At 44.6% G+C, this 17,904-nt stretch overlaps 1 protein-coding gene across 1 annotated transcript in view; it reads right to left on the bottom strand.

The window, feature by feature from the left end:
- The window catches only part of Lmln (leishmanolysin like peptidase), a 68,294-nt gene that overhangs the window by 41,034 nt on the left and 9,356 nt on the right, over nucleotides 1-17,904 (bottom strand). Inside the window, exons 6-10 of the mRNA XM_021184923.2 lie at nucleotides 15,623-15,801; nucleotides 8,732-8,837; nucleotides 6,722-6,816; nucleotides 1,526-1,643; nucleotides 396-503 (exon numbers count right to left, since the gene is read on the bottom strand). Of these exons, the coding sequence (XP_021040582.2) occupies nucleotides 396-503; nucleotides 1,526-1,643; nucleotides 6,722-6,816; nucleotides 8,732-8,837; nucleotides 15,623-15,801 (606 nt within the window). The remainder of the gene's footprint in view (nucleotides 1-395; nucleotides 504-1,525; nucleotides 1,644-6,721; nucleotides 6,817-8,731; nucleotides 8,838-15,622; nucleotides 15,802-17,904) is intronic.

Raw genomic sequence — 17,904 nt, 5'->3', positions numbered from 1 at the left:
AAAAAAAAAAAAAAAAGAAAAAAGAAAACATAATGGTTATTAACATGGGCTTCTTCTATTTATATAATACAATATTATGTAGCTTTTAAAACTTAGATCTAACTTGATATGCCATGGCTGGTTGCTATCCATTGAGGTTGATCCTCTTCTGAAGAGAAATGGGGGAGGACTGGGTAGGGGTGAGGGGAGACTGGGAAGACAGGAGGGAGGGGAAACTGCAGTTGGAGTGTAAGTAAAATTTAAATAAATAAATAAGTAAATGAACGAAGTTTGGAAGATCCAAGAATGGAGTCTATGCCACTAAAGCTCATTTCCCTTTCGCATTCTGTGCCGTTTGAATACTCCCTACCATGGTAAAGACAACCACTTTGCGAACAAGCTGAGCCAGGACAGACCTCGAGCAAGCGCTTCTCCCAGTGGTTCAGCTCCGTGCCCATCCCGCCTTGGTTTTCAAGCTCCATGCCCTCGAGGACCGGACAGTTAAAATGCTTCCGAGCTTCTTCCTGAGAAGCAGAAAACACCCACAAGTGCAGAGTAAGACAACAGCCACTCCTCAAAGAATTAGTTTGACGAGACAGAACCTCTTTAATATATGATTTTCAGTATAATGAAATATTCTGATGCTATTGCATTCTTCTTACAATGTAATAGGAAACTATTATTTCTTTTAATATCTTTCTCTCTGAAGATTTGTTTTTAAAACTATTTATTTGTGTGTGTATTTGCATGTGTGAACACAGGCGAAAGGGTTCTGAGACCTGAAGCTGGACTTACAGGCATTAGTGGGACTCCCAGCTCGATTGCATGGGTGATGGACTCCGGTCCTGGTGGTGGCATAGGAAACATTCTTGACCACTGAGATATTCTTCACTTTTTGACTTTAAAGGACACCCCCCCCCCAACAAGATGGGGATTTCTCTACGAAGCCCTGGCTGTCCTAGAACTCACTCTGTAGACCAGGCTAGCCTCGAACTCAGGATTCTGCCTGCCTCTGCCTCCCAAGTCCTGGGATTAAAGACGTGTGCCACTGCTGTCTGGCCACCTCATATTCTTTGATAATACCCAAAATTTAATCCCAGCACTCAGGAGGCAGGGGAAGGTGGATGGATGTCTGTGAATTTCAAGGCCAGCCTGGTTTACAGAGTGAGTTTCAGGATAGCCAGGGCTACAAAGAGAAAACTGTCTGCCCTTCCAGAGGTCCTGAGTTCAATTCCCAGCAATTACATGGTGGCTCACTACATCTATAAATTGAATTTAATGCCCTCTTCTGGCATGCAGACACACATGCAGACAGAGCACCCATAGACATAAAACACATAAATAAATGAAACTTTAAAAAAAAAAAAGCGCCAGGCAGTGGTGGCGCACGCCTTTGATCTCAGCACTTGGGAGGCAGAGGCAGGCAGATTTCTGAGTTCGAGGTCAGCCTGGTCTACAAAGTGAGTTCCAGGACAGCCAGGGCTATACAGAGAAACCCTGTCTGGAAAAAAAAAAATGAGACATGAAGACATTCGGTAATACTCACAACAACACGTGGTGTTACTAGGAGATACACAGTGTGGCGAACTATCTTATTATCTCGAACATTCCACAATCTCTCCACTTTCCGAACCACTTTATCACTCCACTGATACAAGCCAAGACTGTAATTACAGAATAAGGAGACAGTTGTTTTGCCAGCTTACAACTTTAAATGTAAAAGTGTTTCTAAATATCAATATGAAGTTGAAATACTTGAGAGTTATTATATGTCATATCCATGTAATGTACTTATAAGCATTTTACTTTCTTTCTTGAGACGTGTAGCCCTAGCTGGTCTGGTACTTACTGTGTAGACTAGGAGAGCCCCCCATCTTTGCCTCCCAAGTACTTCATTTATAGGTATGTACCACCATGCTCTGGTTCATAATGCTGAGCCTTTCCCCCCCCTTGACCTGCTAGAGATCTAGCACAGGAGGCTGTAGATGCTAGGCAAGTACTCTGCCGCTGGACTGTACCCCAGCCTTCACTGGTGTCTTCTGACAAGAGGAAGGCAGGCAGGCAGGCAAGCAGGCAGAGGCAGGCAGGCAGGCAGAGGAAGGCAGGCAGACATGCAGGCAGGCAGGCAGGCAGAGGAAGGCAGGCAGACATGCAGGCAGGCAGGCAGGCAGAGGAAGGCAGGCAGACATGCAGGCAGGCAGGCAGGCAGGCAGGCATGCAGGCATGCAGGCAGGCAGGCAAGAAGAAAGGGAGGGAGGCAGGGAGGCAGGAAGGGAAGGAGAGAGGCAGGAGGGAGGGAGGAAGAAGGAAGAAAGAGCGAACCAAGATAGAGATGACCCAAGCATATAAAGAACCTGAACAAAAAATACTGCCATATGAGTGAAAAAATTTCGCTATGCATCAAAACTAGTTATCCATCAAGGAAAAGGTTACATTCTTGTTTCATGTCATCTACAAAATTAAATTCTAGAAAGTTCTCAGGAAAATGGCACGGTAAAGGTCTCAGGAAATTCTGGAATGAAATCAATGAGAGCTTGGCCCAGTCAGTCTTTTCAGAGCCCTGGAAGTAAGCAAAGAGCTGCATCAATTCGGGAAAGCACTTACTCATGAAAGATGGATATGGTTCATGAAGAGCTGCCAGCTCCGTGGGCTCTCATGCCCTGTCTACAATCTCAAGGCCACGGTGAAAACCAGTAGCCCACGATGGTGGGAGCAAAGGGGATTTTCAAAAATGCAGAACTCAACTAAGCAAGCCAAAGAAACATTGTCTAGATCCAAGGACACAAACAATTGCAAAGCAAAATAATTTAAAAGCTGTGCTACGTGGTTAGTTCTCAGAAGAGGGCTGTGGGGGCTACAGCAACATCAGACAGAAGAGAGGTGGGACAAAGTGCTGTTAGCGACGAGAATATCCAACAATACGGCAGGCCTAACTGCCTTATAGAAAAATATATAAACCAAAACTAAAATGCCAGGCTAGGGATGCAGCTCAGTTGTACAGTGCCTGAGCTAGGTTTGGTGCCCAGCATCATGTAAACTGGCTGTGGTGGTACACACCCATAATAGGGAATTCAAGGTTATCCTCAGCTACATGTAAGTTTGAGAGTTCGAGGCTAACCTGGCAGTATTAGGCCCTATCTCAGCACAGAAAACCAGTCCCCTTCATACCGCTTTTATCACATCTGTTTATCTGCTTCCAATTTAGAAAGAAATTTTTTTTTGGAAAAGTCTTCTTATTTTGGACTACGATTTAAAACTGCATAGAGACAAAGTTCGGAGCAGAGACTGAAGGAATGACCATTCAGAGACTGCCCCACCTGGGGATCCATCCCATAAACAACCACCAAACCCAGACACTATTGTGGATGCCAATAAGAGCCTGCAGACAGGAGCCTGATATAGCTGTCTCTTGAGAGGCTCTGCCAGTGCCTGACAAATACAGAAGTGGGTGCTCACAGCCATCTATTGGACGAAGCACAGGATTCCCCAATAAAGGAGCTAGAGAAAGTGCTCAAGGTGCTGAAGGGATTTGCAGCCCCATAGGAGGAACAACAGTATGAACCAACTAGTACCCCCAGAGCTCCCTGGGACTAAACCAACAATCAAAGTGGGACTCATGGCTGTAGCTGCATATGTAGCAGAGGATGGCCTAGTCAGTCATCAATGGAAGGAGAGGCTCTTGGTCTTGCCCCAGTATAGGGGAATGCCAGGGCCAGGAAGCAGGAGTTGGTGTGTTGGGAAGCAGGGATTGGGGGGTGGGGTGGATAGGGGATTTTTGGAGGAGAAACTAAGAAAGGGGATAACATTTGAAATGTAAATCTAATAAATAAAATAAAATAAAACTGCATGGAGTTAGCGGGGCAGTGGGTGGTAGAGTTCTTTGTGGTGGGGAGGTCATGCCAGCAAGACTGAGCAATTGGTCATATTGCATTAGGGAGAGCCAGACTGACTCAGAGGCCTGATGAAAGAACAAAGGGAACTTTAGTTCTGTGTCCTTGTCCAGGAGTCGACTTGGCAAGGCCAGTCTAGGGCTGGAGCCCAGGCCTCAGAGGAGTTCAAGGTTGCCGTTCCTGGGACTGGACTCTTCCCCCTGGACAGTGGTTATGCATCCTTAAGCGGCTGTCTCTGAGGTATCCTGTGCTCTTTGTGAACACTGACTTAGCTCTCTGCTGACCTTGGCCGTTTCCCCCAACAGATAAAACGATAGATTAAATGACAGATATAAATGATGCTGTACTTAATGAACCTGCTTGGCACCAACCATCAGCTCATGCAGACCTCCAGGTTCCAGCTACTGCTTTTGTTATCTGTATTTCTCCTCCCTGGTCCTCCACTCAATACCTCAATGTTCAGGACCCTGATTCCTATGGTCATTGCATCAACTCATTTTATTTATTTATTTATTTATTTATTTATTCATTCATTCATTCATACATTCATTTATTGAAGACGATGTTTAAACACAGTAAACAATGGCAGCAAGAAAACAAAGTTTTTAGCTCATTAATTAACCAACATTCTGTTTCCCATTCATTATCAGGGGTAACGTTTTGCTCAGCCCCCCCCCCCCCCCCCTTTGGTTTTTTTTTTTTTTTTTTTTTTTTTTTTTTTTAAACAGAGTCTCTTGCAGCACAGGCTCCCCTTAAACTTGCTATGCAGCAGAGGCTGGCCTTAAACTCCTTCATCTATTGCCTCAGCCTGCCAAATTCTGGGAATCCAGGTATAAACTAAAATAAATGTTTCTTTTTTTTTTTTTTCCAAACAGGCTAGAGCCTAACCCAGTTCTTCTTCCTAACAACTGAATGTGTTACTCTAGTGTCCCCGTTTACACTGGACAGTCTCACAGGGCGTCTGCTTCCCCTGAATCCTGCCCTACAGTGCTCTCCCATGCCACAGATTATGCTAATGGAACCATTTATGCTTTCCATCAGGACCAGCATGCTTTGCAAAGACAAGACTACCAATCGAAAAGCACAGTCTAGGAAAAACACCCCATTATACTTTACCATATATGTCTTTGTCCCTGCAGCACCCCTTTGGTTCTCTGAGATGAGGTCTCACGTAGACCAGCCCTGAACCAAGTAACTAAAGGTGACCTTGAACTCTGACCTTCCACCTCCACCACCCACGTGCTGAGATTACAGGTGTGAATCACCACCACTGCCTAGAATTTTGTACTCTGTAATTACTCTAAAATATTATTATTTTACTGGAGAGCTTTGTAATTAAAGATATAGATAAATAGATAGATAGATATAGTTTAGGGTTAATTAAACGGTTTTTTTATTAATTTCATTTATGTGCCAATGTGTGCATATGTGCAGGTACCCAGAAGACCAGAAGAAAGTGTCAGATCCCTGGATCTCAAGTTACAAGTAGTTATGGTAACTAATATGGGTGCTGGTAATAAAACTCAGGGCCTCTGGAAGAGCAGCAAGTGTTCTTAACTGCTGAGCCAATCTATCCAGTCCCAAGTGCTAATATTTTTAGTTAAAACTGTCTTTATTATTATTAGCTGTATGTATGCATGCATGTATTTATGCATGTATGCCTGCATGTCTGATGCATGTTTGTGTACCGTGTGTCATGTTAGGCCTGTACAGCATGCACTGTGCCTGCTGAGCCATCTTGCCAGCCCCAGATGAACTGTTAATGTTGCCCCATGTCACTATCCCGAGAAAGCAATGGAACACTCAGCACCCAGGAGGATTTCCCTGGCACTGCCCAATCTGTAGCTACTTTACAGCAGTTAGCAGACTGTTCCCTAAAGCAAACCCATTTATCTTTTATCATGGCTAGCATCTGACTCCCATATAAATGGAATATATGAATTATTCTGCTTCATGTTATACCTGAGAAGTTTGGCCATGTTTCTGCATACAGCAAAGGTGAGATTTTTTTTCCCCCCTGGGACTAAGGACTGAATCTATGACCTCATGTGCACATGTTCTATGACTGATCTACACCCCAACCAATAGTGTAATGGTTTCTTGTTTCTGTGTTGGTTTTTTAAAAGTATTATGTAGTTTTTAGTTTTATGAACATACAATTTATTTATTCAACCTAGTCTGGTTTATATTATTTGTCATTAATAATAAAACTGTCATTAGGCAGTGGTGGTGCATTTGTTTAATCCCAGCACTTGGGAGGCAAGGAATGGGTGGATCTCCGAGTTCAAGGTTGGTTAGCCGGATCTACGGAGCAATTCCAGGATATTCAGGGAAACCATGTCTCAAAAAACTCAAAACAACAATGGCAGCAGCAATCTCTAGCTTTTTCACGTGCTGTTATAGACATGTGTCCTTATTTTAGATACTTAATTTGATATAAAGTCTTGTTGATGGTTCTTGGCCTGTGACTGGTACTCTCTACAAAGTTGATAGAGCTGTTTTCAGTATTTCTCAACATTGCTTATTTTAGGCCTGAACCGCTTGACCACTGCTAACTTAGTGGTTAAAAAAACAACAACAACATCAACAACACACACACAAAACAAACACAACCAATCCCTGCTTCCCCACTATTCTGTGAAGTAAAATGAGTTATAACGAGGCAGCAAGAGCCCTGAGTGTTCTGGTCCTCTGAATAAGCCAGCTCTCAAGTCCACTTTGTCTCAGAATCTAGAGTTCCCTTATGGTAGCCACGAAGACACTGTCATACACGGCATGGAAAATGCTGTGGTTCTCAGGTTCTATTCTTACATCCTCTAAAAGAGAAGAACGAGAAAGAAAATAGCAAATACCTATAGTTGAAGGGCGGGAGGCCATCTGCAGACCTTGAAGTCAGGGGATTTCCATCTTGATCATGGTAGAAGGCAAAGAGACCAGCCGAGAAGCCCTGAAAGAAAGAATCCAAGTGTCCTACAGTAGGATGTGGAGTCTGAGCAGACATAGCAGTGTCCACTACCAAGGAGGTGTTCCTGGTATTAGTCACAAGAGCAGTACACAGCTCTGCAGAAGTTACTCCAGGCTTCAACTCAGCAGCAACTAAGTGACTGTGTTTACAGTTTAAACACCGGGTGACTTGCCGTAAACATTTAAAAGAATATTTTTACTTTTTTTTTTTTTTTTATGAAAATGTTAAAGGTTATTTTTACTTTTATTTTTACTAATCTGTATGTGTCTGTGTGAATGTCACCAGGCATGTGTGGGTGCTTTCAGAGCCAGAAGAGCATGCTAGATGCCTTGGAGCTGGACTTAGGGGTGGTTGTGATCTGCCCCACAAGCACTCAGGAAATGAATGAAGTCAGAGCCTATGAAAGAGCAACCTGTGTTCTTTGCTGTCAGTCACCTTTCCAAACTACTGATCTTTTTTTAAATTTTGGTTTTTCATTTTAAAGATTTAGTGTGTGTGTGTGTGTGTGTGTGTGTGTGTGAATACACTGTTGCTGTCTTCAGACACACCAGAAGAGGGCATCATACCCCATTACAGATGGTTGTGAGCCACCATGTGGTTGCTAGGAATTGAACTCAGGACCTCTGGAAGAGTAGTCAGTGCTCTTAACTGAGCCATCTCTCCAGAAGACAGGATTTCTCTGTGTAGTCCTGGTGGTCTTGGCACTCACTCTGGAGACCAGGCTGGCTTCTAATTCACAGAGGCCTGCCTCTACCTCCTGAGTGCTGGGACTAAAGGCATGGACTACCACTGCCCAGCAGATATAAATGTTTTTAATACAAGATTTTCTTAAGTATTTTATATATTTTAAATTTGTTTTCAGTTTAGGCTAAATACTACATATATATGTATATCAATGCTATGTTATAATGATATCTTAAGGCTACCCTGTACACTACATCTACTGTGCACTGCAGAACACAGAGAATTATACTATTTTCTAATTCATCTGTGTGGTTTTAGAGATATTTTGGTACTTTTCCTTACTGGAGACCTTATTAGGTATCATTCCCAAATGTGGAACAAAAGTTGAAAATATAAAAGCTGTACAATGACTTGCAGGACCAAGCCCTCACTACTTCAGTGGCCTTTATTTATAAATATCAGATTTGAAGAGAGAAAGACTTAAGGAGAAGTTATTCTCTAAGACACCATGAACAGTAACAAGGAAAGTCTTTGCTAGCTTCTTCACCCACACTTACTAAGTCCTGAAACTGCAACCAGGCAACAGCACTATTGAAAACCATTAACTACTGGACGGGGTTGGGAGCTGGGGAGCAAGGGTGCATAAAAGCTCAAACTGGCATTATGTGCACACACATCTATCTACATCTCTGTGTGTGCGTGCGTGCATTTGTGCATTCATCCGTCAGAGATGGTCAGGTAGGCGTGAGGCTCAGTTGCTAGAATGGCTGTCCAGTGCGTATGAAGCCCTGGATTTAATCCCCAGCTCTGCACACACTCCGTATGGTACCACATGCTTGTAGTCATGGCAGCCATCCTCCTGCTTTAGCATCTCAAATGCTACAAGTGCAGACCTGAGCCATCACATCTGGCTCCAAGATGTTTTGATGCTTTCCTTCCCAAGTTTAATCCCCTTTCCAAAAGTCCTGTTATCAATGGGAATGACTGCTTAGGTGTAAATCATGCTAGATAGCCAAACGCAGTCTGCCTCTATCCTGCCCCCATCCTGCCCCCAGCCTGCCCATTAACATTTGTACTGACAGAAACATAATTAATCAGGTTTTATCGAACATGAATCTAAGAACTCACATATCATATAAAACATGTATTAAAACAACAGAATATGTAACAAATGAAAGGTCTGAAGGAAAGGACAGAAGTTAATAGCATTTACCAGGGCATGAATAATCTCATGCTTCACTGTGGACAGCATCCCGATAAACTCCTGGGGCTGGGTGGAGATCATATTTGGACACAGGTTAGCATATCCTGCTATGGGCCTGTTAAAATAAACATGACATTGTTTTTACTGTATTTGAGAAGTATTATAATATTTGCTAACCTATACTTCTCTGAAAAAGACAGCTCAAGGACATTATTTGTTTACTATCAGATACAATTGAATAGCTGATACTTATTCTTTTTTTACTGCCAAGATCCATACTGTTTGCTTTCCAACAGCATGAAAAAGAAATACCTGTTTGTTTATTTTTTGAGGGGTATGGGGGCTTCATTGGGGCCTTTCAAGTGCTCAACACCCTGAGTAATGACCACTGTCTATCTGGCTGTCTTTCAAAACTGTGGCAAAGAGATGTATGAAGGGATCCAAACTGTTTCCTCTACTGTTGCTTTAACAGTTAACTGTGGCAATACCATAAATCTCACTGTTAGAGTTGCCTACTTATAACAAATATTTGCCCTATTTAAGTAGAAAAATGGTGTTATTTCCTGATAGCATCAGACTTAGGTACTTTGAAAAAGTATATCATTAATCACAACACTGCCACACAGACAGGTATGGTGGTGTACTCCTGTAGACCCAGAACTGGGAGGCCGAGGCAGAATTGAGAGTTTGAGGCTATCCTGAGCTACCCAGAAGAGCTCATCTCAAACACCACACCACAGCCACAGTGGCTTCTAGAACAAGTGTGTCCCTGCCAGGCTCAAGCCCTCCCGGGCCCTGCTTCCTCCTTCTCCAAGCTCTGGGCTTTCAACAGTCTAAGGAAGTGGCCAACCCACTGCCACCACAGCACAGAACCAGGGCCTCTCAGACCCCTGCAAATGCTCTACTGTAAAGCAGTATACATCTGCAGTATTTTTATTTAAAATAAAAGATCTTTTATTACTTAAGACTTTTATTGCTATATGTTGAAGTTTGTTGACATTTCTTGTCAGGGGGTAGAGAGGAATCAAGTTTTATTAAGAATGAAGTTCTTAAAAACCTCAACTTGACTAGATACAAAATTAGTTAAAGACCTTTTATCTTTTCTTTTTCTTTTGTTTTGTTTTGTTTTGTTTGTTTTTGTTTTTCGAAACAAGGTTTCTCTGTATAGCTCTGGCTGTCCTGGAACTCACTCTGTAGACCAGGCTGGCATCGAACTCAAAATCTGCCTGCCTCTGCCTCCCGAGTGCTGAGATAAAAGGCATGAGCCACCACTGCCCGGCTAAAGACCTTTATTAAAAAATTATTTATTATTTTTGATTGTCTGTGTGTCCGTCCGTATGTGGGTATTTGCATATGAGTGCAAATACCTACGGGAGCTTCTGTAAACAAGGGTGGCTGCCCCAGTGCACAGGATGCGCCTGATCAAGCACAGGCGGGAGGTACATGCTTGACCTCCATTGGATGAAGATGGATGTACATAGCTTTGTGGGGTTTGCCTGTATAAGCCCATAACAAACATAATTTGTGGCCATTCTCAAGGAATCTCCAGTATGGGCCTGGCCAATCTTCATTGTCCAGACCAGCATCTAATAACGTTTGTTTCAAATTTGGCTCAAAAATTGTGCTTGTGGTCTTATTCTCAACCAGTGGGATTAACACAAAGTCTCAATGAGTTTCTTGGGCTCATCTAAAACTCCCTTTGTTGCCTAGGCTGGCTTTGAACTTGTGCTCCTCTTGCCTTGGTCCCCTGAATAGCTGGAATCACAGGCCTGTACCACCGGGCTGTGTTTAAAGGGGCTTCTGACAGCAACAGGGCTTTTTGTAGCATAAATTTGCACACCTTCCACCTCTCTTTCTCTTTCTTTTTCCAGGCTGAGCTCCAGGCCTCACACAAGCTAGACAAGCACTCTACCATAAGCTACATCAGCCATTCCTCTCCACCCCCATTTTGCTACAGTTTGCATCCTGCTAAACTGTATGCTAAACCCAGCATGGTTTGTGCCTGGAATTCTAGCACTGGGGAAGCAGAAGCAGGAGGCGCACTTTGTGTTCAAGGTCAGCTTGGAGTCTACATGGTAAGTTTCAGGGCAGCCAGGCCTACATATACACAGGCTAGCCCCAAACTTCCAATCTGCCTGAACCAGCCTCCCAAGCACCCCACACTGCAAGCACGTACCACTCTCCACCCCCAGAGGGTTGGTTCCCCGCCTCTTTATTTGGCTAAAGCCTTAGCAATGCTCAGGCTGCAGCTTTATTTTTACTGCTTCAAAAGAGGTCTTCCTTCCCAAGTCAACTGAGTGACATCCCCTGCCATTCTCTCCTTCTCTTCTCTGCTATAGGCTCCTGTGTAAAATATCTACCACACATAAAACTGCAGGCTTACTTGTAGGTATAACTAACCATTATCTGTCTCCTTATACAACTGATAAATCCCAGGAGGCAGGTTCACAAGTGTGTTTTGTTCATCTTCTCTGAGGGCAGCATAATTAGGCACTATGCCGGTTGGTCGATTGGTGGTCAGTCGTGGGTATAGATTCACACAATGGAGTTCTTGAGACTCAGAATAACTGGCTGGGTGTCATACATATGCCTTTGTAATCTCAGCACTTGGGAGTGGGGAGCGGGAGGATAAGGAACTCAAGGCCACCCTCAGCTATCTAGTGAGTGCATTGCAGGCCAGGCTGGATTACAGACCACTTCTCCTGGGCTGGGGGCAGAACAGGATACTGTGCCAGGCTTTGATCCACATCAACCTTCCAGAGGAAAGCAAATCCATCCCCACGTGTGGTTACTTTCACATTCACTGGTACAAAGGCCATTTACTCTTTAGCTATTCGTTCCTGTCAATGTGAACCAACAGTCAAGCACCACAACCAAGTATGAAGGTGGGTAACAGAGCTGAGACACACCTTCCTGCCACCAGACCCTCCTGTCCAACTCCTGTGCTGAATTCTCTCACGGGAAGACAGGCAGATGCAGAGGTGCCTTTGGCATCATGAGACACAGAAATGAGGTAAACTAACCTAGATTCAGTCAAGCTGGGGCTTTTCTATCCTTCCCCTCACTCATCTGGGCAAGTCAACTTGATCCTAATATATAAAGTCCAGCACAGGTTTTATAAAAGCAATAAAATCTCACAGTAAACCAGGCATGGTGGCACACGCCTTTAATCCCAGCACTTGGGAGGCTGAAGCAGGCGGATTTCTGAGTTCAAGGCCAGCCTGGTCTACAGAGTGAGTTCCAGGACAGCCAGGCTACACAGAGAAACCCTGTCTCGAAAAACAAAACAAACAAACAAACAAACTCACAGTATAAAATAATTTGCTTAAACAATGTAGAAGCATAAAGAGCTACAGAGATGGCTCAGCAGTTGAGAGTACTGACTGCTCTTCCAGAGGACCCAGGTTCAATTCCCAACACCCACATGGTAGCTCACAACTACGGCTCGATAACTCTGCAGCCACACAGCCAATAAGTGGTACACAGACACATGCAGACAAAACACCCATCCACATAATATAAAAATAAACCATTTTGGAAAAGAAATCTGTAAAGAAGATAGTGAAAATGTCCTTGTTCTCCTTCCTGGCTCTTCTAACTTGCAATATCGGAAGCAGCTACTATTGCCAACAATACCACATATGCTATTTTCAAGCCAAAACAGTTTCCTCGAACGTGGGACATTCAGTGCACAGCCAGACGGTCCTAGAAACCAGGGAGAGCTGGAGATCCTGTCTTTCTGAGGCTTTTCCTGAGAACATTCAAGTACACACGGGCACTTTACTTTTGCAATGTTCTTTCAACACTTTAGGTCAAAATGTGACTTTGTGTATATGCAATGCATACAGTTTCGTTCAAACTGAGAACAGGAACTAGGATTCTGCAGCCCTAGCAAGTGAAAGCCTATTTCTCAACAACATCCCACTGCCTCCGTCTATGAACTAACTAAATTATCATTCATGGGGAAGCTAAAATATCATATGCCATTGATTCTGACACATCATGACTAAGGTACACATTTCAAGTAACTTCTTGGGGGAGAAAAGGAGTACTAGTGAGATCCATAAATCTTCAGAACCAGGTGAGGTTCTGCAGTAACAAACCCAACAGTCACTGCAAAAGCTTGTCAACATTCAGCCTCGGGTCTCGAGTCAACCTCACCAAATGCATAATCCATTTTCATTCCAACTTGCTTGGACTCTTAATTACAGAGGCTATACACACAGTGGAAGTGTGTGTAAGATGTTTCCGGGAAGGCTGAACTGAGTAGGGAGACCCTCCTTAATGTGGGCAGCACTGTGCAATGGGTTAGGGTCCCGGAGTGAATAAGGAGAATAAACTGAATGAGAACCCACACATAGCTGCAGGGGAGAACCACTAGATGTCAGGGGTGCTGGGCTACAGACATCTCCTTAAGAACGGATGCAGACACAGAGCCAGGCCAGCCGGAGAGAGGCTACCTGTGCCATAGATAGGATTACCGGGCACATGGGGCATGAGCTGCCGGACGGAGCCCAGATAATGTCATCATAAACGGTGATGTGAAATATGCCGTTGGAATGGTGTTTGCTCTGTTGGGTTCTAGTTTCGTTTTAGCCAAATTTTTCCTTGCTATGTGTGCTCAGTTTTTTTGTCAACATGCTAGAAGCTAGAAATCAACCGGAAACAGGGAAGCTCAACTGAGAAATGCCTGCATCCGAATAGCCTGCAGTCAAGTCTGTGGGGCACTTTCTTGATTAATGGTTGATGTGGGAGGTCCCAGCCTGCTGGAGGCAGTGCCGCCCACGAGCAGGTGACTCTGGGTTATATTTCTAAAAGCAAGCTGAATGCGCCATGGACAGTGAGCAGTAAGCAGCAGTCCTCCATGGTTCTGCAGCAGCTCCTGCCTCCAGGTTCCTGCCCTTGAGTGAGACATCAAAGTACAAACCAAATAAACCCTTCCCTCTCCGAGTCAGCAACAGAAAGCAAATAGACACACTGTGACTGGCTTTTTAAGGTAGCTCCTGGGGACCGATCTCAGATCCTCACTCCAGCAAAGAGCACTTTACCAGCTGAGCTATCTTCCCCAGCCCCTCATTCATCTTATATTTTTTACATTTATGTGCATATGTGTTTACTGTATGTCTGTGCATGTGGAGAGGGGCCTTGCCTATGCCACAGAGCATGTGCAGAGATCAGAGACAATCCTGAGAGAGTTGGTTCTCTCCTGCCAAGATTGAACTCAGGTCACCGGGCTAGGTGGCAAATGCCTTTACCAGTTCAGCCACCTTGCTAGCCTCCATGTTCCAGTCTTGGTATGAAAATGTTTATTCTACACCACTGTATACTAAAAAGATATAGCTTAGTCTTTGATTTTTATAAGGTCTCACGGGTAAGAGACTGCCTTGAGTCTCTATGGAAGGCATTCTAAACTGTGGACATTTAAGCAATGCTAGAACCAGTAAGATTATGGGGACTTCTGCAGATCAACTAAGTACACTTTGCCTTGCATTATGCTATATATATCATATCATGCAAGGCATATGATATATACATATATCATATATGATCGGAGTGTTGGAGGACCAGGGGTAAAATATTATATTTACCCCTTAAAATGCTGCCTCATGCATGTGGAGCATGCACTCGGGAGGTGGAGGCAGCAGGAGATGAAGAGTTCCGGGTTACCTTTAGCTACACAGTGAGTTTGAGGCCAGCCTGGACTACCTGAGACCTTACCTCAAAAGCAACAACTATGAGGTGATGCATTTATGGATTTATAACAGTCCACTCTCACTGTCTATGTGTCTGGATTTACAATCATCTTGGAGACACACTTCTAGGCACGAGTGTACTTCCAAAGAGGCTTAGCTGAGGAAGGAAGAGCTACCCTGAAGGGGGTGTCCCTAGCTTGTGGGTGTGGGTCCTGCACTGCACGAGTCTCTGCTTCCTGACTGCTAGTGCAGTGTAACTGGCTCCCTCCTGCTCTAGGGACAGCGAGACCCAATCTCTGTCACACTTCCCCCATCATGACAAAGTGTGCCCAGGTGTTAGGAGGGAGAGAAAACCCTCCTTTCCCTTATTTTTAAATTGAGTTTTATTTATCTTTAGATTTATTTTTTTATTGTGTGTTTTGGCCTGCATGAATGTATGTGCACCACATGTGTGCCTGGTGTCTGCAGAGCAGAAGTGATATGATCTCCTAGAACTGGAGTTAAGGATGGTTGTGAACCACCGTGTGGGCGCAAGGAACTGAGCCTGTGTTCTTTTTGAGAGCCAGAGCTCCTAACCACGGAGGCATCTCTCCAGGTGCCGTATTTTCTGATTAGATGCAGATGTGCCTGAGTCTGGGTTTGTGCTCAGGTTCCTTTGGAAGTAGAGGATTACACACAGACAGTTGTGAGTCTGCGTGGGGTGGGTTCTGAGGACAGGACTGGAGTCCTTTGGAAAAGCAGGATACGCTCTGAAGGACTAGCCCCTTACCTTACTTTGTTGGGTTCTCTGGCATAGCAGTGGGAGGAAGGAACAATCACTCCACAGTGGCTGACAACTTTTCACAACACAGGCTTACTTCCTAAAACCATCCAGGAAACTGGAAGCATACTTCTGTAATCCCAGCATCCCAGAAGCTGAGGCAGTAGGATTACTAAAAGTTCAATGCTGCTGGGTGGCAGTGGCACATGCCTTTAAGCCCAGCACTTGGGAAGCAGAGGCAGGAGGATGTCTGAGTTTTAGGTCAGCCTGGTCTACAGAGTGAGTTCCAGGACAGCCAGGGCTACGCAGAGTATAACCCTGTCTCAAAAACAAAAACAAAAACCAAGAAAGAAAGAAATTCATTTTCTTTCATCCTGGAAGCGTTTGAATGGACGGAAATCCCTTTTGCTGAATATATTTTGGGGGCGGGCTCAGAGGAAAGCTCACCTGTCCATTTTTGCCTCCTGCTGACAATAGGCTGCGTAGGAGATGATGTTTTCATGGCTGCACCTCTCAGTGGCCAGAGCACCCACATAAAGAACGAAGTCTGCGTCCCGCACACCCTCTGGGTCGAGCACACCTACTGCTCCACACGGCCACTTACCCTCTCGGCAGACCCTGCATTGCTGCACACACAAGTGAAGAGAAAAAGCAGACCAGAGTGTGGGTCAGCTGAGCGACAGTGTCAAAAGGTCACAGACTGGGGACATGTTACTTAGCTTTCACTTTCTCTCTCTACACCCTCGCTGACATCGGGGACTGAGCAGGCAGGAGTTGCAAACCTCTAGTCCCAGGACATGGGAGGCTGAGGCAGGAGGACTCTTTGAACACATACCAAGCAATGAGGTAAGACTTCTGGCTCATAAACAAAACAAATCAAGGACCACCAAACCCACCCGCTTTCCCCTGTTCTATTCTTAACTCTTGAATTTATTTCACTAAAATTTTTACTTGACACAAATGCTCATAAATTTATAAACTCAATGAAAGTAAATGACTACTATTTATAAAGATCAACAAGCTAAGATGCAGGATAAAGAGAAACAGAAATGGTTTTGAGCCCCCAAAACTAGGTGTGCTGGTTTATTCTAAATGTCCATGTGCTACAACCTAATATGTGAGAAGGGGGCCTCAGATTAGGAATGGTCTAGACCAGGCTGGCCCGTAAGCGTACCTATGGGAGTGGTCTTGACTGTTAACTGATATAGGAGGGCCCAGCCCACTATAGGTGTACCATCCCTAAGTAGGTGGTCTTGAACTGGAAAGGAAGCTAAGAAATCAAGCCAAGGCCGGCAGAAAGCAGCACCCTCCATGGTTCATTGGCTATGAACTTTCTTGGTCTGAGGTAATGTGGTACGGAATACCAACCAGGCCTGCCTTGACTTCCCTTAATGATGGACTACAATCTGCCACTGTAAGCTGTAAGAAACCCTTTGCTCCCCAAAGTTACGTCTGGTCAGGTATTTATCACAGTGACAGAAATGAAAGTCAAACACTCAGAGAAAGGGTTTTCCCTCCACGCCCACACCCATGGCCAACCCACGTCCACGCCCCTGTGCTGTGCTGGAAATGGAACACACAGTAGGTGGCACTCTACCACTGACCTACATCATATCTATAATTTTTGCAATTTCCTTGGGATATGATTATTTCAAGTCTAATTAATAAAATCTTTTAACCTAATAGAAAGTTATTTCCCATTATAAAGAAAACTTGGGCTGGTAAGAGAGAGGGTTTCGCGGGTAGAGGCAAGGCTGCCAGTATGGGCCTGAGTTAGAGCCTTGGAGCCTACCTGGTCAAAGGGGAGAGCTGCCTCTCAAAAGACATCCTCTGACTTCCACACAATGCTGTGGCAGGCACACACAAACGCAATGAATAAATAAGTAATTAAGCATTAAAAAAAAAAAGCCAGTATCTGGGAGCACTTGGGAGGCAGAGGCAGGTAAACAGAAGTAAATACGAGGCCAGGCTGGCCCGAATGGCGAGTTCCAGGGCTATGTACAGACCCTATCTCAAAAAGTAACAAATAAGCCAGTAAATAAATAGATGAATAAATACCAAGGCAAATTCATGGGCCAGCAGGCGTGCTCAGCCGAGAAAGCACTTGCTATGCACCCTGACAACTTGAGAGTCTGACCCCTAGGATTCAGAGTGGAGGGGAACCCGACTCCTGATCATTGTCCTTTGACCTCCAGATGAGGGAGTTGGCATGCACATGCCTGCACTCACAGAAACACATCACAATACGCAAGCACACACACACACACACAGACACATACGCATAAATAAAATAATAATAATCAATTCAGAACTTTGTTACAAATTTTTAGGCAATACAAAAGAATACAAGCACGAGTTGGTCCCTTCACGATATCACCCTTGCGTACAGTCTAAGATGATTTGTCTGTAGCTGTCCAAGCCCATCTCACTGTGCTCAGAAACATTTGTAGAAGGTTCCTAAACAATTATAAGCACCTAGCTCTAACTGTAAGCCACGAGGGCACTGCTGAGAGGCTCAGCAGGTGAAGGGGCTCATTGCCAGGCTGCCTGCCCAAGTCTTATCGCTGGTACCCACATGGTGGAAGAAAAGAACGTAGCCGGGCATGGTGGTGCACGCCTTTAATCCCAGGACTCGGGAGGCAGAGGCAGGCAGATTTCTGAGTTCGAGGCCAGCCTGGTCTACAAAGTGAGTTCCAGGACAGCCAGGGCTATACAGAGAAACCCTGTCT

This window comes from Mus caroli, chromosome 16, assembly GCF_900094665.2.
Source record: "Mus caroli chromosome 16, CAROLI_EIJ_v1.1, whole genome shotgun sequence".
NCBI lineage: Eukaryota > Metazoa > Chordata > Mammalia > Rodentia > Muridae > Mus > Mus caroli.
This window is presented reverse-complemented; position numbering and strand designations above follow the sequence as displayed.